Raw genomic sequence first — 26,535 nt, forward strand, 5'->3', positions numbered from 1 at the left:
TAACTTCCTAATGCTCTGCATTTACATTCTGGGAAGATCTCAAAGGAAGGACTTGCCTCAACAGACGCCTGGCTGCTGCTTCAGCAATAGAGATTAGAGAGTTTGAAACCAGAATATATTTTCATCTGAGGAAGGGAGGGTGTGTGTGTGTGGGGGGGGACGTCTCTCAGTGCTCTCCTTGCAAAGGAAAGAAGACTGAACGGCTGCCAGAGCCGGGCTGGGGGAGTGAGTGGGTGGGTGGGAATGCGCCCAGTCTCCTTCCCTTTGACTATACTCCTGCACAGACAGCCCTGAAGTCTCCCTGACTGGATTCCTTGACACCGCCACCCCTCCCCACAAACAGCAGCTTGCGTGTGCGTGTGTGGCATAGGATAAAGAGGATCTCTCTTAGGAAGACTCCTAAATCCTGAGCAAAGAACATAAGCTAAGAGACAAGAGCTTCTGTTTCCACTGCGCCTGGCTACACTGGTGCCAAAAAGATGGGGGGTGGGGGGTGGGAAGGTAAATAACTGATTCAGAAAACGGCTGGGACCAGAATGTATCTGACTAACCCACATCTAGGAAGAACGCATGAAGAGCTCTGCTGGATAAAGCCCATGAGATATCCAGCCCAGCATCCTATATCTAGTCACTGTAGCCACTGGTAGCCTTATCCTCAAGGAATTTGTCCAATCCTCTTTCCCCTCCCCCTATTTTTATTGTTTTATTGTGCTACAAATCACCAAAAAGGTGAAGCAAACCAAATCACCCCACCCCCTTTCCAGTACATGAGATTACAGAGTATTGTGAAGTCAGCACTACCAGAACAACACAATTCCAGTCACTTACTCAAATGAATGAACTAGCCATAAAGGAGTAAAGGAGGATCTGCTGCATCCCCTTTAGCTGTGTACATAATAAAAGGTATACTGATTCACTGCAAATGTTCCCTTTCATTTCAAACTTTTCAGAAACTTAAGTCAATCTGTTAGTCAATTTCCCTACCAAAGCTAATTGCCACACTTTCTTCACTACCTGCTTTGGAAGTGAATTCCATGGTTTAATTATGCACTGCATGAGGCAATCATGGATGGCCTAAGCCAGGTAGGGGACCTGGGGCCTTCTATAGGTTGTTGGACTCCAACTCCCACTATCACCGACCGTTGGCTGTTCACTGGCTGGGGCTGATGGGTGCTGGAGTCCAGCAACATCTGGAGGGCCACAGGCTTTAAACTGGACTTTAAGCAATATCTCTACATGTTGTTAACTTGCTCAATAATAAAAATACTGGAGCACAATCGTCTCCAGACAGTTTGAAGACCAGGGGGAAAAATCATGTAAGGCAGTATATGAGAACTTCTCTAGCCTCCTGGTAAAAAGAACAGTTAAAAAGAAGACATAGGGCTGTCTCCACCTCATCCCTGTTGCACAGGCAGCTTCTATCATTTGCCGGGACGTTGTTATATCCGCCTTCTAAAAGCTTAGAAGGCAAAATGTTAAACCGTGCCAAGGGAAAAGACTGCCTATATTTGAGAACAGATAGCCAACATAGATAAGACATCCCATTGCTGGAGTTGAAATGTGGCAGACTCAATAACCGGGGGGAGATGCTTGATAATAACTTTGGCCTGCTCCCAAATTATCAATAGCAGATAAGAAAGAGATAGCTCGTTTGAACTAATTACCCGGTTGTCTCTCCAGAACCTCAGGCAGACTTGGAACCACCAAGTCAGACACCCAGGAAGCCTGGGAGCTGAAGTACTAGGGTCTGGATCTGCCAGAAGGCAGAGGACCAGTCTCTGTTTGAAGGGCTGTCTGGGTCAAATCTGGTTTAAAGATAAAGAATTCTAAGAAGTGAGAGCTGCAGGTATCTTGAAGCTGCCCATCCATCATGAGTACCTGGACAGCTGACTGAGCAGGCAGACACAGGTGCCACATCACAGTCATCTTCTCCAATATGATAGAATGCATTGTATTTCTGTTCAATCATAGCAATGATTTCTACACATATAAATCAGCACATGTACATTTTATGCAAATCTACACTCACCTTTGTCCTGTTTTTTGGGGGAGGCAGGGTTAACATGTCAGTGGCCATCCTAACCAGGTACCACTACTCTGACTTCTCTGTCTCTCAAGTTGACACTTTGCTATCTGCAACCCAGTTCCATTCCCTCCCCACTTCCAGGGATCAGGCTGAAATTAGAAGTACCTAATCCGCACACAACAACACACAAACTGGGATGCAGCTATCTTTTTAAAAATGGACACTTTTCTGAATTTTGCATAGAAAATGTGCATATTAGAGGAAGGTATATAGAAGAATATGTACATTAGAGGAATGCAAATATTAGTGCAAGCAACAGACAAAAATGCATTACATTAGGGGAAGTTCATTGAAAAATATTTGGCAAAATTGCATTAAGCAATGAGGGCAAACGTACACTAAAATGGTTAGTTTTCACTCGTACACACAAAAAATTCAAACAGACGCAGAAATGGAGTGAACTGGGAAAGTGAGAATTTGAGTGAAACCAAAATTGACTGATTTATTCATCCATACCCACTATTTACCTGCAGGTAAACCAAGTACATAAAAGCAGCAGTGGTTGGCATCCATTAAGACGGGTGGGGTGAAAGGCAGGGAGCCCAACTGTAGGTGGAGCCAGAGACAAAGGCAGGCAAAGACAACTAGTTCTACTTTTCTCCACATTGTGAAGTTGTACAAGGGCAACACTGAGACAGGGAAGGAGATTGATAGGCAATGCCACCCCCTAGACTTGTTGCAAGGAGGCAGGCAGGTAGGGACTGGCTGAGGCCAGTGGGGCAATACATAAGAGCATAAGAAAAGCCTGTTGGATCAGGCCAATGGCCCACCTAGTCCAGAATCCTGTTCTTGCAGTGGCCAACCAGGTACCTGAGGGAAACCTGCAAACACACCCAAAATCACTCCTCTGTCCTGTGGCTCCCAGAAGCATTACTGCTTCCAACCATGAAGGCAGAGCATAGCCATCACGGTAGCCTTATGATCCATTAATTTGTCCAATCCTCTTTTAAAGCCATCCAAGTTGGTGGCTCTCGCTGTTTCCTTTGGGTGTGAGTTCCATAGTATAACTAGGTGCTGCAGTGCCCCATTTGCTCTAATAGGACCAGCCTCCAGTACACAAAAGCAGGGGAGGGAAGGGGTTGGTGAATGAAGGGTTTATAGTGGGGAGCTACTACTTTATTTATACCCCGCCCATCTGGCTGGGTTTCCCCAGCCACTGTGGACGGCTTACAGCATATCTAAAAACATAATAAAAATACCAAACATTAAAAGCCTCCCAATACAGGACTGCCTTCAGATGTCTTCTAAAAGTTGTGTAGTTCTTTATCTCCTTGTCATCTGAAGGGAGGGTGTTCCACAGGGAGGGTGCCACGACTGAAAAGGCCTTCTGCCTGGTTCCCTGTAACTTTGTTTCTTGCAGTGAGGGAACCAGCAGAAGACCCTTGGAGGAGGACCTCAGTGTCCAGCTTGAGCGATGGGGGTGGAGATGCTCCTTCAGATATACTGGGCCGAGGTCATTTAGGGCTTTAAAGGTCAGCACCAACACCTTAAATTGTGCTCGGAAACGTACTAGGAGCCAAGGTCATTTCAGACCAGTGTTATATGGTCCCAGCAGCTACTCCCAGTCACCAGTCTAGCTGCAGCATTCTGGATTAATTGTAGTTTCTGGGTCACCTTCAAAGGTAGCCCCATGCAGAGCACATTGCATTAGTCCAAGCGGGAGACAACTAGAGCATGCACCACTCTGGCAAGACAGTCCACGGGCAGGTCTCAGCCTGCGTACCAGGTGGAGCTGGTAGACAGCTGCCCTGGACACGAAATTGACCTGCAACCTCACATGAGTCCAAAATGACTCCCAGTCTGTGCACCTGGTCCTTCAGGGGGCATGGTGACCCCATTCAGGACCAGGGACTCCCTCACAACAACCCACCCACTGTCCCCCAAAGACAGTACTTCTGTCTTGTCAGGATTCAGACTCAATCTGTCAGCCACCGTCCATCTGCCAACCACTTCCAACTCACGCAGGACCTTCACTGCCCTCACTGGTTCTGATTTGAAGGAAAGGTAGAGCTGGGTATCATCCCCATATTGCTGAACACTTAGCCCAAACCCCCTGATGATCTCTCCCAGTGGCTTCATGTAGATGGTAAAAAGCATGGGAGAGTGGACAGAGCCTCTGAAAGGTGGGGGGGGGGGGAGAGAAAGTGCAAGCAGAGGAAGGGAAAGAGGGAAGGGGAAATTTCACAGCCGTGGTTCCAGGCTTCCAGCAACTCCCTTCCCAGCCCCACAGAGGAAATGACTCAGGGTTTTTTCGAGAAACCGCAAGCTGACAAGTTCACCGCCTGCCCTGCCACTTTTGTGCTGGGTTGCAAGATTCAGGGCACATGTCTCCCACCCAGCTGCTCTCCAGGAAACACGGCGGGTCGAAGGAAGGGGGATCAGCACAGCAGGCTGGGCTTCGCAATGTTCGGGGTGCCTGCAGATGGTAGGAAGATGCCCGGTGTAGCTGCCTGGCTGAGATTAGACCTCAATGATGAAGAAAGTGGGAATGAAAAACTAGGTTGAAAGCACAATGGCTATGGCAGCATTGCCCAAGCAGTCAGGAAAAGTGGAGTAGTCAGGGGAGGGAGCGAAAAATCCGCTTTGCAAGTAGATAGCTATGCATCTCTCTCTTTCTCTCCTAAGTAGAATGGGTCCAAAGGGGTGAGTGGGGGAGAGGAAGTAGGAATGGGCAAGGGATGGGTGAGTTCCACTTTCTCTCAGTTTCTCATTCTCCCAATCTTAAATTCAATTCCTCACATCAGTTAGTGAGTCTCAGGGTTTTTTTTTTAGTCCTCATGAAAATTCATCAGCATTTCCGTGCAAATCTCTCTGAACATACACATTTTGTCCTCAGTTTTGCCCAATATACTCATATTTGCAGAGCACCTTCCCCTAACAGTGCATTTTTGTATGTTATGTTCATGAATATATGCATAATTACGCACCTAGCACATGGATTTTTGTACACATTACTTGGCTGGAGAACTGCATTGCAAAATTTGAAGAAGGGTGAATCTCAAAGGGTGTCTTTGTTTCGGTTTGCAAATTGTTTTGGAGAATGCAAATCAAGAGGGCTCACTTTTAAATGAGAACCAAATTGAATTCATGACCATGACCCTTTCTCTTCATCTTCACTCAGAATGGGCTTACTTCCTCCAGGTTTGTTCCAAGAATTCTCAGCAGGGAGAGGTAAACCTGGGCTTCTTTTCTTAAGAGCTCTCTGAAATCTCAGGAAGATCTGTTTCATCCCAAATTAACTAATAAATTAATTAATGACAAATTATTAATTTATATAGCGCTTGTTTGCCAAAATGGCTTCTTAGTAGTTTACCTAATTAAAATAACCAATAAAAAAATCCATTTGGGCATTAAAATATCCTCAATCGAAACAAAAAATAAAAAAAGACAATTTAAAAGCATGAGAATTAAAACGGTTAAGAAACACTGACAACACTGATGGGGCCTCTTGTGTTTCATCAGGGAGGCCATTCCACAACATTGGCACCACCAGTGGAAAAACCTGAATCCTTGTTACCATAAGTTGAAAGGCCGTGGCAAAACCAAATGGTTTTCCAAATGGAGAAAGGACACATTTCCATGGTAGAGCACATGCCTTTGTTACAAAAGGTTCCAGCTTTAGCCACCACCTCCAGGTAAGGCTGAGAATGTCCACCTGCTTGACCCCTCCTGCAGTTGGGATCAGACACTGGATTCACCTGGCAGGCTATAGCCAAAACTCTCTCCCACCTGTCCCAGGCAGGTCAAGTGCATGGTGTCAGTTGAATCAACTTCAAAGGAATTTTCAGGAGCTCCCTCTGAGCCAGGCCTTGAACTGAAGGTGGAGTGCAAGCAGGGGTGGTGTGTCCCATTTCACCTCATTCTGCCCTGCCCCTACTGCCTGTGCCATCTCCACCAGCATTGGAGAAGTGGTGCCAGCATTAGCACTGATTTTCTGGGTGAGATTGCCCCAATTTCTAGTGATAGCTCACCAAAATTGCGCAAGGTCTCTGCTGCGATATCAGGGAGATCTTGCTAGAAATTGGCACAATCTTACCTGAAGTCAGCACCGGCTTCTCTGCTGGCACTAGAGGTGATGGGGCAGGTGGGGTGCCACATCAAAAAAGTTTGCAAACTGATGCAGAAATGCAGAGAACCAAGACTAGAAAAAGCAGAATCTGGAATCAGCAGATTTGACCATCTGTACTTAAGCAGCTCATGCGTTGGACTGCCATATTCCACCCTTCCCCGTGGCAATTTCCTGCTGGAGACTCACCCACCCTGCTTTTCATAACCCATCACCCAACCCGTCCCAGGCAGCTCCTGGAATGTCAGAACCTGCTTGTTTCCAACGCAGCTGCCATGGCGAGGCTACAAAAAGCACGCAGTCGCTGGGGGGAAAGAGTGTGAACTCTTCAGGCTACGGGGAGACGGGACGGTGTAGAAGCGAGGCACACATGAATGGGATGCCTTGCCAACTCAGCTGCTTGGGTGATTAAAAATGATTAGCTCCCTATTTCCTAATGACCTGGCTGGGAGGCTTGGCTCGCTCGCCTGGCTGTGCCAGACCCCTGCTACACACCGTCTGCCAGCTCTGCCTTCAGCTTTATGAGGCGCTTGTTAAAACTGTGAAGTTTCTCCTCGCTGCATCACCCACGTTCCATCTAAACCCCGAGGGCAGGTCGGGATTTTTCTAGGTAATGCAATCAGGCAGAGAGGGAAAGGGGTTTCCACTGCAGCCAGCGCAAAGCACTTCTTCAAAGAGAAAGTGTGCGGCTCCTTTTGGCCCAGGCTGCGCCTCAGCTACAGACTGTTATGACCTGCCAGAGAATTTCTTCCAGGTGCAAAACATCCATAAACTAAAATATATTCGGTTACTGCAAAAATAACGCCGCCGCACCACCCACCCCAATCCTACAAAATCCGACTAAGGGTCAATGCTTATACACTAAGAGCGTTTAAAAACAACAGCCTATGACTGAAATGCTCTTTTGCATACAGCCGTGCTTTGAATGTTGAAAATTCACGTTTTGACTTGGGAGACGAGAGAAAATGTTGAGTGCGAGGTTGAAAATGCAAACGGAAAACGTGAGCATCAGCCATCATCGCTCCTTCCCTATGTATGCTGAGAGCCAAAAACCCCCACCTCTAACTGTCCACTTGCTTCACTGCTGTTCCCCCCATTTATTTATTTTTAAAAATGCTTTATTCATACAGAACTTTTTGTGGACTGCAACAGGTTGAGGAGGGACAAATTAATACACATACCTTGCAGCCATCATCCTGATGAAAACTGGCCACTCCCTCTGAGGCATTAATTGGCATTAATGGAAGTGTCCTTCTGGATGCAAATAGCAGCTTCAGGGAGGAAGGGTTTCTGGGGGCAAGGGGAGAAGTAAGGCTTCTTTCCCACCCGCTGGAGGTTTGATGCTAGTCAGGGTCCTTCCAGCAACGCAAGAGAGCTTCTTTATTTGCAAGGCAGAGCTTATGGGTGACTAACCTGTGGCCCTCCAGATGTTGGGCACCACTTTGGCCATTCGTAGTAAAAATAAACACTGAAAGAGAGACATGGAACCTCCACTAATAAGCTGTGGAATCTCAGCCACCTCATTGTGACAGTGAAGAGAGGAAACTATCTCGCCGGAAACACTCTTGGCTCATATAAAGACTTTTGGGTTGGAGAACACGCGCCCCAAGTCTGCTTCCTGGTCCAGCTGCACATGGCCCGGCTCTGACAGCAGTGGTGTGGGTTGGAAAATTGTTGTCAGAACCATTGCACTCTTTTTCCATGGAATTTTCTCCCCTATTTTTAGAAATGTGACGCTCACAGAATTAATTAGTAACATAATGAACAAACACAAGACAAGTCAAGTTGGTCATCTGGGATGGGTGCAATGCCAGTCAAATCTCTGAATCAAAATTGTAATTATTGGTAAGGGGAGTGAGGAGGTTAACCATCTTCAGTGCTTTTATGTTGTCTAAGTTTGAATAATGCTAATGGAGCGCAGGCTATTGATATGGTATAAAAAAATCAATATAATGAAATAAAATAAATATTTCTATGTAAAGTTTTGAACTTGTTTTAATAGGTATGCACAGCATTTCACTATATGGCTGGAATCCTAACATACTTCCTAAGGAGCAAGTTCCACTGAAAGAGTAAATATCCACAGGATTGCACCATTAGAGTGCTTTACTGAATTGCCTCCCTCACCCCACCCTGCCCCTAAATTAAATATTTCACTTCCCTTTCTTATTGGTGCTGGGAAACTTTTGATATTTTTAAAGAGGACATAATATTAGCTTTTCAGTTTATTAAATATTATTTAATTATATTGCTATACCACCCATTAACACAATCCTCTGGCAGTTCATAAAGTCATTAAAAATACAAAACAATATATAATAAAAAATGAAAACAATTGAAAAAGCTATAAACAGTGCAAATTGACGCATAAAAGTTAGCGCAACCACAACAGCGTACAATCAATTTAAAAGCAGAATAATAACAGCAAGGGGAAAATAAATTGGTGAGAGTGTTTTAAAATGCCAAATCCCTGTTGTAAATTAGAAGGCCTGGAAGCATACAAAGATCTTTGCTTCACCCCTAAAAATCCATAGAGTGGGCACCAGGCCAGCATCTCTATGGATGGCATTCCACAAATAGGGAGCCAGCACCAGAAAGTCCCTGCCTTCACCACACTGATGCCCAGTGGGACTGGTAGGGAAGTAGCCAGGGAGACCAACAGTAGGTGGAGTCAGAGGCAGAGTGGCAGAGTCAAATAATTCTAGTGTTGACCCCATCCTCCTCCTTCCTACTGAGTTCTAGAAGGCCAATACTGAGACTAAGGAGGAGGAAGTTGAGACAGCCTGCGCCACCCCCTGGTTGAGAAAGAAGGCAGGCAAGTGGGGGCTGGCAGAGGCCAGAATGAGGCTAGTGGGGCAGTGCCTCATTCATTCCAATGGGCCAGCCTCCACTGTATTTACCAATCCCCATGGACCAGTTGAGTTTTCAAGTCCATTTTCAAAGGAACCTCATGCATAACCCAAGCAATAATACTACCAGGTGCTTGCTAGATCGTGCATAACTGTTGCATGGCGAGGTTGTAGTTCGTAGATCTACCTATTGGCTGAGCCTGATAAAACATCATCTGAGCCACCAAGGCCACCTGAGCCTCAAACCAATCATGATAGAAGATTCCAAACCATGAGCCCGCTGGTTTTGGGAGAATGCAAGCTCCTTTCAGAGCAAGCTGAACATCACCTAACTGGGCAGATGAACCATTCACTAATAATACCTGTCTTGCTTGGACTGAGTCTCACTTTATTGGCCCTCATCCAGTACTTTACTGTGCCAAAGGCCTCACCTAAGTGAGATGAAAGGGAGGTGTAGATCTGGCTGTCATCTGTGTATTGGTGACACCTCAGGCTACACCTCTGAAGAACCTCTCCCAGTGGTTTCATGTAGATATTCAATAGTGTGGGAGCCAAAACACTATTGGTACCTCAGTTTAAGAACAGTCCGGTTTAAGAACGATTTGATTTACAAAGTCTGCAAAACCAGAAATAGTGTCTTGGTTTGAGAAATTTACCTCGGTCTAAGAATGAAATACGAACGGTGGAAGGGCACCGGCGGCGGGAGGCCTCATTAGGGAAAGTGTCCCTCGGTTTAAGAATGGTTTTGGTATAAGAACGGACTTCCGGAACGGACTAAGTTCATAAACCAAGGTACTACTGTAGTGTAAATTGCAAGGGACAGAGAAACATTCCCCAGCATCACCTTCTGGAGTCATCCATCCGAGTACAGACAGAAGCTAGCGCAATGCAGGACACCCACCTCCCATGCTAGGCACAAGGAGGGCATGGCTGATCGTTTCGAAAGGCCACTGGGATGCCCAAGAGGAGCAATGGGGCTGCAGTCCCCAATCTCTCTTTCAGCAGGGGGTGACTGCGGCAATTTCTGTTCCAAAACCAGGTTTAAAGCCTGAATGAGAGTCCAATAAGCATGTTCTATCAGATCTCAATGCATTTAGGGCAACAGAAAAGAGTACTCCTCTTTATCACATTGCAATAATACGATAACTTCAGATGAAGGGAAGCTAATAATAATAATAATCATCATCATCATCTGTGGACAGCCTAGTATAAACTCACCACCAATGCACTATTATTGTGCCAACTGCATGTTGCAGAATACACCTGCCAGTCCAGAAGGTCCCTGAGTGCAAAACCATCCTTGAGAGCCAGTGTAGTGTAGTGGTTAGAGTGAGAAACTAGAACCTGGGACACCAGGGTTGAAATCCCCACTCAGTCATGAATCTCACCGAGTGACCACGGTCTGCCACTGCCTCTCAGCCCAGCCTACCTCACAGGGCTATTGTGGGCATTAACTAAGGAGGAAGGGAACCACGTACACCACCTTAAGTTCCTTGGAGGAAAAGATGGGCTATACAGTGGTACCTCGGGTTACATACGCTTCAGGTTACATACTCCGCTAACCCAGAAATAGTGCTTCATGTTAAGAACTTTGCTTCAGGATAAGAACAGAAATCGGGCTCTGGTGGCGCGGCGGCAGCAGGAGGCCCCATTAGCTAAAGTGGTGCTTCAGCTTAAGAACAGTTTCAGGTTAAGAACGGACCTCCAGAACGAATTAAGTACTTAACCCGAGGTACCACTGTATGTACATGGCATAAATAAGTAAATAAAATAAACATCAAAGGAAGACAGCTACCATGGTTCTGGATGCACCTTTCAGCTGTTCTAACAAGCGTTCCAGAAAGATATATATTTTGAAAGACGATGCTGAGAAGCCTGAAGAAAAGAAATGCTAATTGCGGTGGATACACATTAACCCAGGGATAAGCTATACTGTGGGTTAAAAGCTGATGATGCATGGAAGAAGCCTGCTTCTCATTTAAACCCAGACTCCAGATTAGTATAAATAAACCATGACGGGGGAAGGAATTATTCAGTGCTGACAGAGCCATGGTTTCTTGCCTGAGAGAAGCACCAAACTAGGAAGTGCATCTCCTTCACCTTTGGCTAGGAACTCAAGCGTCCATTCTGAAATTAATTAAACTGGATTGTAAAGCAGCGATTATCAGGTTTGGTTGAGGCACTGGGGTCACTACTTCGCTCTTTGGGGTGTGTTTCTCAATGTAATTTGACCTTCACAACTGTCATTAACAACAGTACATTTTTATTCCCCATTAGGGCCAATTCCCCACCAACCTCAGTCTGATCCCAGCCAGCCCTCGCATACCTGCCTTCTTACATCTGGCCCAGGGATGGACCAGTCAGTCAGCTGCCTCCTCCTGAGCCTCAGTGTGGTCTTTGCAGAACTCAGCAGGGAGGCAGAGGACAAAACTAGGGGAGCTTACTTGGCCTGTCATTGTCCTTGGCACCACATGTCCTGTCTAGGCTCCCTGACTTCAGCCGTACCAGTCCTAATGGTTGCCAGCCATAACTAAGTAAACTGGCAAACTCCTAAGGGACTTAACCGCGTCCTTTCTCACAAGGAAGGTTGGGAGATGTTCTTGTTCCTTACCTTTGCAGGCTTTTCTGTCAGTGATGGATTTGCTCATGTCTCGGTAGAAGCCCTCCTTGCAGTAATGGCAGTGTCGTCCAGCAGTGTTGTGGCGACAATTCAGGCAGACGCCCCCACTCTTCCGTCCTGAGAGTTTGTAGAGCTCCATGTTGAAACGGCAGCGGCGGGCATGGAGATTGCAGTTGCAGGCTGTGCAAAGAAGAGATGGGACAGGTCAAAGGAAGATCTGAAAGACCCACTCACTCTCCTCTTCTCCGTCATACAAGTCAGCTCCTCAATTTGCTGTTTATGTCCCAACTGAGCAAATTATGGCTTCTGTGGACCACCATTTGCCTCCAGTCCAATCTTGGCATCCCAATGAAGGCCATGGTTCCCAATAAGGCAGTGTGGTACAGTGGTTCAGGTGCTGGATCAGGACCTGGGTGACCAGGGTTCAAATCCCCACTTAGTCATGAAGCTCACCAGGCAACTTTGAGCCAGTCATATTCTCGCAGCCTAACCTAACTCACAGGGTTGTTGTGAGGATAAAATGGGGAAGAGAGCAATGTATGCCACATTAAGCTCATTGAAGGAAACGTTGGATATACACGTAATAATAAATAAATAAATCTACCATTTGTAGTAACCATGGTTTGCTCTATTTTGACATCACAGTAAACTATGGTTATCGCCAACCAGAAAATGAGGGAGGGAACTACAGAGTGTGAGAGGAAGGGAAGAAAGGAGTGCAGACCTCCAAGGCACAAGTGCCTGATGTCTTAATGCATCGCTGGAATGGGGCATCTGAACCGAGTCTTTATGTTAAAAAGAAAAAAAAATCATAAATTTATTACATTGATTAAAACTATCCTTATCCTAACCCATCCCAGGCCACCAAAAATTCACTGATAGAAAACACTCAGGGTTGTACCTAACTAAGTTCTAATCAGATGACATTCGCTGAAATTCATGGGCCCAAGTTAGTTATATCCATTGATTTCAATGGGTCTACTCTGAGTAGGATCAACATCGGAAACAACTTTTAGAAATGGAAATGCTCCTCTTTTATACAATTCCTCTGCACCGGCCTTCATTTTATACACCTCTATCTTGACTCATCCCTCTCCCCATCCCAAAAAATAAAATGGGGAGAAAATGATCACTCCACTCATCTTGACTCCTGCATCTCCCCCAGCCCCATGCAATACCTGTTCCATCCAACGCCCCTGCCCAGTGCCCGTGAGAAGACCACCCACCTTGAACTGGGCCGGGGGGCAGCAGGGACATTCTCTCTGCTACTCACTGCCAGAGCTATTAAGGAGCACGAATTGTACCAGCTGCGACCAGGTTATGAAATTGGGGGGGGGGGTGCAGTGCGGGGAGAGAGTCAGCGGTAGCAGCAGCAACAGAAAAAGCTGCTAAACTCATTTTGCTCTTTCTCCCTCCTTCTGCACCCCTGGTCCCTCTCCCCATTAACCACAGAAACCAAAGCTGGGAGGGGGTGGACAGGATTCTTGTGTGCAAACTTTTTTCTTCTTCTTCTTTTAAAGGAAAAACATACTGCCAGCTCCTGTTCAACATAATCACAAAAAGATAATGGGAACAAGGTTCCCCCTGGCTATACCCCGCCGCCGCCCGCTGCCCTTGCGGCCCCTGCCCTTATTCCTCCCTTCCCCGAACGAATCCTGGCCAGGGTGAGAGTTTTTCCAGGCGTGCTGTGAAATTCATTAATGTGTCAGCCCAAGATTTAACTGCTGGGCCTGCTTATCATTTGCATGAAATTTCCTCTCGGCTAACTCACTGCCCCCCCTCCACCCGGCATCCTGGCGTGCTTTGCAGACCTCGCTGTTTCTCTTTGTAACAGAAGAAAGTGGGGAGGGCCGGGGGATGGGGAACCCCTTGAAGATCAAACAGCTCTGAAGCACATGGGGGAAGACTCCGGGAGCTCAAATAGCTTCACGCTGGCTAAGAGCAGCGTTCCCCGTATCCCTTCCCAAGAGCCTTTGCTCCATCCTAACTACAGAGCAAGATTTGACTGGACAATAACAATAAACATATTTTCATAGTGCATCCACCCACCTGCCTGTATATATATAAAACACCTCCGTAAAACCCATGGGGCAAATCAGAAAGAACATGACAATAAATTCTCTTAAATGTCAGGCTCCAATTGGTGCAGAAGGGGATTCAATCCTGAGTTGGCAGCAGCAACCAGAATCTTCAGGTTGTGGCCAGGGCTTGCCAACACTCTGCTCCTGGTGATGCCGGCCCTGGGTCACCCTTTTAAGGGACTCCACTGAGAACCGGGGCATACGGGAGCCACCATTTAAATTCCCCATGTGACTCCTCTGGGGCATTGTGGGAAACTGATTGAGGCCGCCATTTTCCTTTCCCAAAATGCCTCAGACCAACGCATTGCAAGGCATTAGAAGGGCAGCTCCACCGCTCCTAAATTTGATAAAGCAACAGTTATGGGGCAGAGTATGAAGGCTTAACAAAGGAGAGGATGCAAAAGGGGGTCCCTAGAGTTGACCCTGATGTCAAACCATTAAGGCAGCCACTAACACGTGTCCAAGAAGGAGGACAAAGCAACACATCGCCCATCTACAGGGAGTACAACCTGGACAATAGAGTGAGCAGACACATACTGTAGGCCACCATCTTCCCCACTATGGTAAGCTGAGTTGCATTTCTATTTAACTTACAGAAAGCAGGTTGTATCCCGTGTTATTCCTACTCAGGGTAGACCCACTGAAATTAATGGGCATGACTAACACGGGTCTATTAATTTTAAGGGGTTTACTCTGAGAAGGGCTTAGTTGGTTACAACTCAGTAGTTCTCAGTTTGCAACTATAAACTTCAATTAGCATGTGCAAATTTTATGCAAATCTCTGTCTTCTTTCGTCCTGTTTTCCTTTTGGCGATGCATTTTTGGGTGATGCGTAGGTGGCCACTCTAGCTCTGGCTTGGGAGAGGCTCCGTGCCTACCTTTTAATGGGCCTGGATTTAAATAGGGAGAGCTTGATTGGGAAGAGATAACAGTGTCATTCACAGATAATTGGCTCATTTCAGATTTTTTAATGCGGACTCACCTAATCAGACTTCCCAAGACGATACATGAACTGAAATGCAACTACCCTCTGAAATTTATACTTCTCTGAATTTTGCGCTGCTCTTCTCCACTCACAAAATGTGTACAAACCACACATATTAGAGGAAGGTGTGCGTAAGAATGTACACATTCATAAAAATAACATACAAACATGTATTGTATTAGGTGAAAATTGCTTGCAGAAATAAACTTTAGGAAAATTGCATTCTAAAATGTGTATATTAGAGAAAATGTGCTCTAAAACGCTGGTGAATTTTCATGAGAACTGAAAAAAATAGCAAACTGATGCAGAAATGTGGCAAACAGAACTTAAGGCTGGAAAAATGAGAAGCTGACAGAAACCGAAATAGACAGATGTGTCCATTCCCACTGGCACTTCTGGCTCACCACTGATTTACACAGTTCTCTCCCTCCCCTACTTTATCTTCACAAAAACCCTGTGAAGTAGGTTAGGCTGAGAGGCACTGACTGGCTCATGGTCAGAGAGCTTCATGGCTCAGTGGGGATTTGAACCCTGGTCTCCCAGGTCCAAGTCTGACTCCCTAACCACTACACCACACTGGCTCCACTGATGGCTTGCTTCTTGCTTGGGGAGCGGCAGCTGGCACATCCCTCCTCCTGACCTGAAGTTCCCATGTACAGGACGTTCCGCATTCTGCTCCCTTTGTTAGGGAAGCCCTCAAGGACTATTCATCAGAGGTGAAGAGGTGAGATGGGAAGGAAGCATGGGTAAATAATTGCCCAGGCTTGTCTCATTGCCTCTGACTTCATCAGTAACAGTTTGGCTTAGCAAGGCCAGAGGCCAAAGAGAGGCTTAAAACTACTCACAGCAGCACCTAAGCAACTGGAGCACCATTGCAGTTGCACCAACACTGGAAGGTGCTGCCTCATACCAGGTAAGGCCATTTGTCCATATCGCTCAGTATTGTCTACTCTGATTGACAAAAACTCTCCAGGGTCACAGACAGAGGTCTTCCAGTCATCCCCTATAACCTGATCCTTTTAACTGGAGAGACAAGGCATTGAACTGGAGGTCATCTGCATGCAAGAGAGGTGCCCTGACACCACTGAGCCATGGTTCTTTCTGTACTTAGCTTCCTCCCAGACCAAAGGAGTATCTAGCCTGGGATTCTGTTCCCGCAAAGTCCCAATGAAGAGACCACATCACAATCACATAAACCTTTGCAGGAACAAGATATTTCTACATCGTCAAGTAAGTAACTCTTAAACTTTGGAGCCACTATTGACAAGTCCCTGCACCTCCTAGACTTATCATCTGCTAGAAAAGAAAGACAACCACTTTACAAGGACCGTCCTCCGCTTGGAGGTGTCCACCACATGAATTGTTGTCCAAGTCCAGTTTAAAGTTGGAGGGAGCTTGAAGTCACCTATCAACAGGGAGCAGCACCAGGGCAGCAAACTAAGCAGGCACACACAGGTCCCCTCATCAAAGTCCTCCTTATTAAATTTGCACGTACCCATAAAAGAGAATAACTTTTAGGCAAGCGTCCATCCTCTTGTTCAGTGACGCATTCCCTCCTTTTTTTCCCATGTTGATGGCTACTCTTTGAACAGGTGGAACCATGTAAACGAGGGTGAATATGGAAGCAACTGGACTGTGCTAGAACCCACAACTTTTTATATATTAATATAATAACCTATATTAACACCCAGGATGTGGCTATCTACTGAATCAGACCATTGGTCCATCTAGCTCAGGATTGTCCAGGAAGTGGGTCTCCAGGGTGTCAGATGGGCATTTGTTCTCAGCCTTAGCTGCAGGTGCTGGGGACTGGACCTGGAGCCATCTGTGTACAACTCAGACACTCTACTGCTCATCTAAGGCCTCCCCGCTCCATGTTAATGATCACGGATCAGATAAAGTAAACGAGCGCATCTGCTTCTTGAAGACAGATTATACAGATCTGCCTGGAACAGAAATAAAGATATCCAATTTACTTTCTGGATCCACTCCGTCTGGACAGCTACAAGTATTTAGAGCTAACTAGAGCTCCCGCTGTTTCGGTTTGCACTGGCAACCTTTGCATGTAACCTGTGCAGGAGATATTTTCCATTTTGGCTGCTACTCTCTCCCAGAGGGGAAAGAAACTGTTCCAGAAAATTACTTAAGCTTCTGCATATGGCCTACTTCGCTCATCCCCTCTTGTTTTCAGACAACGACAGTAGCCAGGGACGAAATCCTGAGTCCCCCAAAGGAACCACAGTACCATCAATGGAAGATGCAGAGGCCAGTTCTCATGAAAGGTTATCAATGGGAATTTTACTCAAGCATTCCTCCAGCCTTAATTGAATATGCAAGAAGGGGGGAGAATGCATGAGGGTGCGAGCTCCATCCCCATCCCTAGTGCCCTCTGTGTGTTTAAAGGAGACTGTCTAAGGCAGGGAATCCTCCTTTACTTGTGGAGGTTCCGGGTTCCAAAATGTGTGGGAGCCCCATAAGTACAGGCAGTGGTTGCAGGTGCCCACTGGAACTAGTAGGGATGATGGTGGGTTTCCAGGTAGATGTGGGTTGGTGGAGTAATGCTCTAAATGGAAACAGAAGTGGAAATTGCCAATGTTCCCTTATTGGTCTGATGTCTGGAAGAGAAATAAATCCACCGAATGGCAATTTGTTGTTGTTGTTGTTTTTCAGTCTGCAAATAATAAGTGATTGTTAAACCCACTACTTCCAGTTTAAATTGTGTTTGCATTTAAATGAATGGCATGGGAATAATTAAATCATTAATTATGCTAAATTTGTAACTTACGTAAATAATTCTGAAATTATGTTAACAGCAGACAGTGAGAGATTAATACTGCGGTATTTGGCAGAAACTGAACTGTAGTGGAACAGAAACAATCCCAATTGTATAAGAAGAGAGAGGGGTATGTGTAAAAATCAAGTCTAGTCTACAAAGGTAAAAATTGCACATATTGCTCTGCTCACTTTTGCCTCTGGTTCCTCCCACCAGAATGTGGCCCTCAGAAAGTTGCCCAGAAGGGAATGTGGCCCTCAAAGTGGAAAAGGTGCTACAACCCCTGGACTGGATGGACCTTTGGTTTAATCCAGGAGATGTTTCCATGCATCATATTGGTCATTAACCACTGTGTTGTTCTCTCAACAATTGCTATCATTAAACAGTAAATTCCCCCTCCCCCACTTTTAAATCCATGAATTTTGATGGGGGGGGGGGAATAAGATTTTAGTCCACATCATGCATATGGCTGCATTGGCAGTTAAAAGTTTGCCACTGCTAAACCACATATACAATTGATAACACCTGGGGAGCAACACTGTGGCAGCTAGCAGTGTCGAAGCCAAAGTATTTAAGATATCTAGTAAATGCCAAACAATGTGGGAGGCATTGTTCAAACGAAGCAGAAAGCAGCCAGATTCTGCCATCAGTGAAGTCAAAGGCTTTTTGTTCAGCTGTCTGTTTTTTGAAAGATCACTCCCAAGGTTGGGGTAAAGCCAGTAGCAGAAAATTAACTTTCCTGCTCTAGCATGTGGATAGATATTAATACCACTAGGAAATTTTTGGAAATCGAGGCCTAATGAGACCCTGGAGACGTACAACGTACACACGTATCCTTTCAAGAATTCAGCCTGTGCATAGAAGATGGATGGTTTTGCAAAGACCAGCTACAATTGCAAATGATATGGGCAAAAAACCCTAACAAATAAAAATGAAGGGCAGAATTAGGTTGACCATGTCTCCTCCTTTACAGGCCACAGTTCTCTGTTTCAAAGGTGGAAAACCTGCATGCAGCAGATGCTGCTGATCTTTGAGCATCCCTAACTATTGGTGGTACAGGTGGGAGCTGATGGGAGTCGTAAGCAAGCAACATCTGTGCTTGAACGGCTGCCTGGTCCAAGTGTGGTTTAAATATAAAGATCCATAAGAAGGGAGAGCAGGAGAGGACCTTGTTGCACCCAGAGAGCAGCTCGATCAAGGCACACAGGTCACCTGGGTCCTGCTCTCTCCCTCACTTATGGCGAGATGCAGTATCTTCCCATTTAAATGTTAGTCACTATTTCTGAAGATGCATCATTTGCCTCTGGCCCTACCATAAGAGCCAACGCCTAGGGGCTGAGGGGTCTTCAGCCACCCTGATAAAATATTTGAGGGGGCCAGGCCCCCCAAAAGTTGATGGGCATCGCCATTCAAATGGTGTGTGTGCACTGCATCATGTGATAAGATTATGTGGGGTGTGGCTTACCTGCCTCCTCAAATATTTTATTCAAGTTGGCATCCCTGGGCCATGCCCACCACTGGCATGTGTGACCCTCATGAACTTTCCCCACTAGGCAGTATGGCCCTTGTGTCTGAAAAAGGTCCCCCGTACCTGCTCTAGACCACCAGACCCGACTGTCAGCATCCAAGAGCAAATTAAATCCCAAGGCAGATTGCAGAAGAAAACAAGCAGCCTACGCGGTAGGGTTGGCATGTCTCCCTCAGATCCTTTCCTCAACATGACTGCGCTTGATCTTCCACCACGAAGCATGTCGTTTGCATATTCTTCCCTTTCCCTCCCAAGTCGAGGGGAGGAAGAGCAGCTAAAAACTTGTGCTGCAACCACGAGCCAGTTTTTGTTACAGCTCAATCTCTCCCTGTCTCATGTTAATCACTAATTAAAGGCCTGAATGGTCCCTGCTGTTTGAGGGTATTAATAAGAATTTAATTGCATAGTTTCAGGCTAATTATATAGGAGCTCGCTTCCTTCCTCACACAAGGGCAGCCAATTTCTCTCCCCCCTCACCTCACCCCGCCTTTCAAAAATCACATGACCAATTAAACAATCACAGGTTCAATTAATTTGTAAATAATGGGCCAATTACATAACGCTGCAATTCTCCGCTCCGTTTCTAAAGGCCACTGACGTCCGCCACCCTCCTCCCGCAGGAATCCGTAACCTGCCGTCTTCCTCTAAGCATTACCGAGCATTAAGAACACTTACTGTCTGCGATCTGGCTGGGAGCAATTAGTCAATGGAACAGTCTCCATGAAATTCTAGAGCAGACCTCAATGCCAAAGCCACAACAGATCGGAGCTACACCCCATGCCTTCACTGGAGAAGTGCCTGGCTGCAATGCCTGCAGGGCAGGGTTGCTACTTCCGCCGTGTAGGAGGGCAATCCAGGTCCTCAAAATGCCACCACTCCCTCAACCACTCAAAACCATCTTAATGAAACCATTCAGTAATAAGCAGGTTTGGAGTTGCACACCATGTTTAGCTTGGCCCCTGTACCAGGGGCTGCCTTGATCACACCAGAGAGAGCAGTCATTTCAGGGGTGGCGTCGAAGTGAGGAGAGGCCACATTCACACCACGCATTTAAAAGTGCCATGATACTATTTTGAAAGGGCATGGCTTCTCCTGAAGAATTCTGGGAGCTGTGGTTCATGAAGGGTGCTGAAAGTTGTTAAGAAACCCTCCTTTTCCTCCTACAAAGCTATCTTTCTCAGGATGCTTTAACAGTTAGCCCCTTTCCCCAAGGAACTCTGGGACCTGCAGCTCTGTCAGGGAAATAGGAGCCTTCTTTTTTTTTTTTTTTCAAATTCTTTTTATTTTTATTCCACAAAGACAACATACACACAAATAATCAACAAAGCACAAACATACAAAGAAAAATACAAAAATTCTCAGTCACAACAAACAAAAAGAGCACTCAAAATTCTTGTTTCCATAGTTTTTTCATAACTTATTTCTTTGTTTTGGGACTTCCTTCAGCCTGACCGCGAATCATACGAAGTCAGTAAATAAGGTCGCACGTTTCATCCTTTATATTGTCATTATGTCGATTGTTGATCTCTATTTTCCTTATACAATAACCTTGGTCTATCACAGTACTTCTCTAAACCCCCTCAGCGTTATTTGCCCATCACTGATGTTTTCCAGATAATTTACATATTTTCCCCAGTCTCTGATAAACACTTGATCTTTTATATATCTGATCTTTCCCGTTAACTTATCTAGCTCTGCATATTCTATTAATTTGCTTCTCCACTCCTCTATTGTTGGGGTTTCTTCCTGTTTCCATCTTTGAGCTATTAAGATCCTTGCTGCCGTAGTCGCGTAGTATATCATTTTACAAGGGAAATAGGAGCCTTCTAACAGCTCTCAGCACCCTGAACAAACTACAGGATTGGCAAGCTGTTCTGTTTGCTTGGTTTTTGTTTGAACCTATCAAGGATGTCAAAGAAGATCAAGAAGATCAAACCTCTCCATTCTGAAGGAAATCAGCCCTGAGTCCTCACTGGAAGGACAGATCCTGAAGCTGAGACTCCAATACTTTGGCCACCTCATGAGAAGAGAAGACTCCCTGGGAAAGACCATGATGTTGGGAAAGATGGAGGGCACAAGGAGAAGGGAGCGACAGAGGATGAGATGGTTGGACAGTGTTCTCGAAGCTACAAACATGAGTTTGACCAAACTGCGGGAGGCAGTGGAAGACAGGAGTGCCTGGCGTGCTCTGGTCCATGGGGTCACGAAGAGTTGGGCACGACTAAATGACTAAACAACAACATCAAGGATGTAGACGCAGATGCAAAGCATGGAACCGTGGTTGGAATGGAAGGGAAATGTTGTGTGCCTCCTCATGCCCATGGTTTTCTATAAAGGAGACACTCATAAGAACATTAAGTCCAGGATCTAAAATAATCTAGTTGCATCACTGGATGGTCCATTTACCAATGCAGTATCCTGTTTCCTATAGTGCTCAATCAGATGCCTCCAGGACCCCAAAAGAAACACCCCTCGTTTATTCATTGCCCCCAGCTGATGGTAATCAGAGTAGCACAGCCTCTGACCAAAGGAACATAGGAAGCTGCCTTATACTAGGTCAGACCATTGCTTCATCTGGCTCAATATTTTCTACACCGACTGGCAGTCTAGGATGTCAACCATGGTTCTCTCTCAGCCCTATCGGAAGGTGCTGGGAACCTTCTGCATGCAAGACACTGAACATGAAGGTTGGAATTAACTGCTAACTTCCACACACACACTATGACTATGAGCAGGGCATCAGTGGCATGGAACATGGGGCACAAGTTGCTGTTTCTGACATTTTTTATACTGTAAACCACCTTGCAATCTTTGGATGAAGGACAGTATATAGATTTAATGCATGACGATGATGAAGATGATGATTCAGGAGTCCTGTCCAGTTTCACACTTGACCACTCTAAAAACTGGGCTAAAGAAACCAACACTTTTACTCAGTATAAGGAAGCTTTGTATGTCCACATGATTCTCCACAAAGCAAGTGCATGAGCAACTAAATTAACAGACCTTCCAAACTGAAAGTGAGGGAGATTTAGGTTCCGTCCCTGCCATGAATGTTTTCACTGTTTGGTCAACCTGTTCCTAAGGTACGGCCAAGAAAATTGCAGTGTTTTAACATTTGTATTTTGATGATGATTCTAGATAACTGCTAGGCACAAAACAGGCTTCATCTTGCCCTATGTCAATGTTGACTAATAGATTAAATCTTTATGACTTTATTCTGTAAACTTTGAGCTATGCATTTCCAGCAACCTCTGCTTGCAAAACAATACATGTGAGCTATCTAGCAGCTCAGATTTAACAATGGCTGCCATAATCATATGCAAAGTATTTCAGATCTTGTCAAGCACTCTTGTTAAGTACTTATGGCTCTGCAAACCTTACGTTTTGGTCCAGTATCAGCATGAAAAGTCACCCGGTGCAGGCTGAGTTTGGACTTTGCAACTGAACGCATTCTGAATGGTTTTCAAAGAGCAATGTTGAAAAGTGCTTTGCTTTGATTCAGCAAGCTCAGCACCCCAAATAGTTTAACTGCCAATTTAGAAATATCAATTAATATCAGGATGACACCGACAAGAATTAAAATAAAGTTGAGGGATCAGATATCAAAGCAGGAGGCAGATCATACCTAAATATAGGTGTCTGACTAGAGTGAACAGTCCTGACTTAGTAAATTCATTCTAAATTATTTTTAACTCTCTAGCACAGCCCAAGTTGCATTCTGAAACTATGGGTGAGATTGGGCTGTGTGTATGTGTGTAATAATTTCTCTGGCTAGCTCTGTGCTGTATCCCATTTCCTCTGAATTCTGTTTTAAGTGGAAAGATTCCTAAGATTAATTTTTTAAGCTGATCATGAACAATTTGCCACAGCTTCATTTGCATTTTTTAAAAAAATCATCTTGTATTACATTTGTTACTTGTGTTGTTTTGCTTTTTCAGTTTAATCATGCTTATACTGAAAAATGATCCTTTGAACTTTATTGGAAATTCCAGGGGCATCTCTATCAGGGGCATCTGTGTTCTGTGCATCTTGACTCTAGTGAATACACAAGTCAATAAAGGCTGAAATCTTATCCACACTTATATGGGAGTAAAACCCATTGAATTTAGCTGGGCTTACTTGTGAGTAAAGCTGCAGAGGTGTGTGTTACAAGGTGAGTGGACTTTTGGACAAGAGAGTCAGAGGTGTGCTAAAGGAGAATAATGCGATTGCAGAGAATCTGAATGAATTATTTGCATCTGTCTTCATAGCAGAAGATGTGGGACAGAACCTGAACTAACCTGCACCTGAACTAACTTTCTCATTCAAAATAAAAAAATCCACGTATCCCACTGAATAATACCCCTCCCCACCTTCTCACTATATAGAAGGATCTGGCAACTTCTGTTTCAGTGTATCTGAAGAAGTGTGCTTGCACACGAAAGCTCATACCAAGAACTAACTTAGTTGGTCTTTAAGGTGCTACTGGAAGGAATTTTTTTATTTTGACTATGGCAGACCAACACGGCTACCTATCTGTAACTGGAACTATGGAAGGCACCACATTGAGCCGCATGAAATGGAAGTCCATCAACCTCACCAAGAAACTTGCACAGGTACAGACTGATATCTTCTTTCTTACTAAATGCAAGAACCTGGACATTATACCCAAGGGTCTTAGAATTAAGAACCCTCTACAATCCACGTATCCCACTGAATAATACCCCTCCCCACCTTCTCACTATATAGAAGGATCTGGCAACTTCTGTTTCAGTGTATCTGAAGAAGTGTGCATGCACCTGAAAGCTCATACCAAGAACTAACTTAGTTGGTCTTTAAGGTGCTACTGGAAGGAATTTTTTTATTTTGACTATGGCAGACCAACACGGCTACCTATCTGTAACTTTCTCATTCAAGTAAGACTGAGAAACTGAGACAAATCGTGGTGGTGAAATTTGAAATTCTAGGCATTATCAACAAATCACTGCATCCAAATGGCATCCACGTGAGAGTTCTAAAATAACTCAAATGTGAAGCTGCTAATCTGCTAAGAAAAATAAGCAATTTGTTCCTAAGATCAACCTCCACACCTGAGGACTCAAAAGTGGCCGATGTAACATCATTTTTTTTAAAGGATCCAGGAAATTACAGGCTGAGTAACTTAACACCTGTTTCAGGAAAATTGGTAGAAAGCACTGTTAAAGATACAATTACCAAGATCAGAGAAGAACAAGCCTTGCTGAAGCAGAACCACCATGGCTTCTGGAAGGATAAGACCTGTTTCACTAACCTCTTACGAATTCTTTAAAAGTGTCAACAAGCGTATAGATAAGGGTGGTCGAGTGAGCATTATATAGTTAAGACTTTCATAAAAACTTCCAGTAAAGCCCCTCATCAAAGGTTCCAGAGTAGCTTAGCACTCCTCTTATACATGAGTAACTTTATTAAGGAACAGGAATCAGAAAGCAGCAGAAAACAGACAGTTCTCCCGATGGAGGGATATAGAAATCAGATTCTCCCAAGTATTGCCATTGGGACTGGTGGCACTTTTTTAGCTTTTTCAAAAATGATCTGGAGGTGGGGATGAGCAGTGAGGTAGACAAGTTTACTGATGAATCCCAATTGATCAGGGTGGTTAAAAAAAGAAGAAATTGAGGAGAGCTTCAAAAGGTTCCCTCCAAACTCGGTGAATGGGCATTGAAATGGTCAGTGTGATTCAATATAAACAAGGGTAAAGTGATGCTCACTGAAACACAAAATCCTATAATAGGATAGAATCCAACTAGCTTTTACTTAGAGTAAACCCAATGAAATTAATGCACCTAAGTTAGTAATGTCCATTAATTTCAATGGGACTAGCATGTGATACCCTCCACAAATTCACTAAACTAGCAGTGACTGGCCAGGAACAAAACCTTGGCATCATGGTGGGTAGCACAACAAGGAAGCAGCTCAGCCTGGGAGCCTATGCAGGTGCTATACAGCCCATCCTGGCTCTCATTCAGGCCCTGATCCATGCAGGTGTTTCCATGTACCTCTCCCTTCTCTTGACTACACAAATAGTCAAGCACTTGTGTGAACCTCTTGTTTTCGTGTGGCTGAAATGTAGCCTGCAGTTATAAAGAGTTGTGTCTGTTGCCCTGCCTACCTTTTGCCTCTGGCTCCCCCTGCCCCACTATGTGGCCCCCAGAATGCTGCCCATGGGGTGCTTCAGGAGGGGAAAGGATGGATCAGGTCTACCTTTTCTTCAATTGTTGCTTCCGTATATTCCTTGACTCCATTTCCCCCGGCTAAGGTGGTGGTGACCTTCCCAATGGCAACCATTTCCCCACCCCACCCAACCTGAATTCTAACTAGACTAACATTATATAACCATGGACAAACATTATGTGATCATATAGTACATGGCCTTGTTCACAGAGGGCATCCCAGGATGAGAAGGGGAAACACCCATCATTGCCACCAGCAAACGAACCAGCGGAAATGAGGTGACCCGGGTTATAAATGTCTCCATTTTCATCTGTGAAATGTCTGGAGGTATAATAGCTGTGTTTGTTTTTAATTTTGCAGCCCCATCTACAAGCCCTTGTTCCACAGAAAACAGGGAGCATCAAACCGCAGTGGAAAAGGCTGTTTTTCTTGATACATATCTGGCTCATGCCATAAGTGTGGAGGAGGAGAGCGTGTTCTTACAAGACTTAGAGGTATATTATTAGGTGGCAAATGAGTGCCGCATTAGGGGAGGTGTGTTATTGTTCAGTCCCTGCCTCTCCAGTAGTCCCTAGTTTCTGTTGCCCCTGTTAAATTCTGCCTTTGTTCAGAATGTCATCCCCCATACATATTCACACAAAAACGCCCATCTCTTCCCCATGCAGGCAAGCAAGAGGGATGATCAGAGTTCAATGACCCATTCCAACCAGGCAAAAACACTCAAGGAGGGAATGAGGCAGAGCCAATGAGAAGTGCGGCCTGGGGAGAGTTCTGAGGGCCAGACACAGAGGCCGAGGGGGGCGGGCACATTTGTCCCCTAGGCTCCCCACTCACATAAAGGCCCCCTTCTCAGGTCACTCAGCCAGCCTCAGATTCGAGGCTGTAATGGTTGAATGTCCTCAGTTGGTGGGCCCTTGTGGACCTACCTGGTGGTGGCAGTGAAGCAACCACTCTGTGACGTGCTCTGAGCAGTACCAGAAAAACTGGCTCTGAACTGCCATTTTAATTTCCTCTCAGTTTCCTCGACATATCGCTCCAGGATATTGTAGCCTCAGAGAGATGCTGGATCCAGCTATCTGGTGCCAGTGGCAGAGCTTCATGCTCCGGCACCGGGGGGCGGAGAGCAGGTGGGGGGCATGGCTGGTGCACGTCTTGGGGGCGTAGTGCGTGTCCTGGGACCATGGCACACCGCCTGTGGGGGCGTGGCACCCAGCGCAGACGGGGGACAGCCGCGATGGTGCCCCACCGGGATCGCACTACCGGGGGTTCCAGTGCAGACATCCTAGGGCCCTGGTGCCCCAGCATCTGCCCAAAGATGCCAGCTGCTGACACCTGCCCTGTAGCTGTAGCATCTC

General features: G+C 45.5%; 1 protein-coding gene across 2 annotated transcripts in view; it reads right to left on the bottom strand.

Moving 5' to 3' along the window:
- The window catches only part of NTN3 (netrin 3), a 112,527-nt gene that overhangs the window by 43,541 nt on the left and 42,451 nt on the right, over positions 1-26,535 (bottom strand). For both annotated transcript variants that reach the window (XM_083473676.1, XM_083473675.1), the window contains one exon: positions 11,613-11,801. In XM_083473676.1, coding sequence (XP_083329802.1) covers positions 11,613-11,801 — 189 coding nt within the window. The remainder of the gene's footprint in view (positions 1-11,612; positions 11,802-26,535) is intronic.

The sequence above is a fragment of the Podarcis liolepis genome (assembly GCF_965112155.1).
Source record: "Podarcis liolepis genome assembly, chromosome: 14".
Classification (NCBI taxonomy): Eukaryota; Metazoa; Chordata; class Lepidosauria; order Squamata; family Lacertidae; genus Podarcis; species Podarcis liolepis.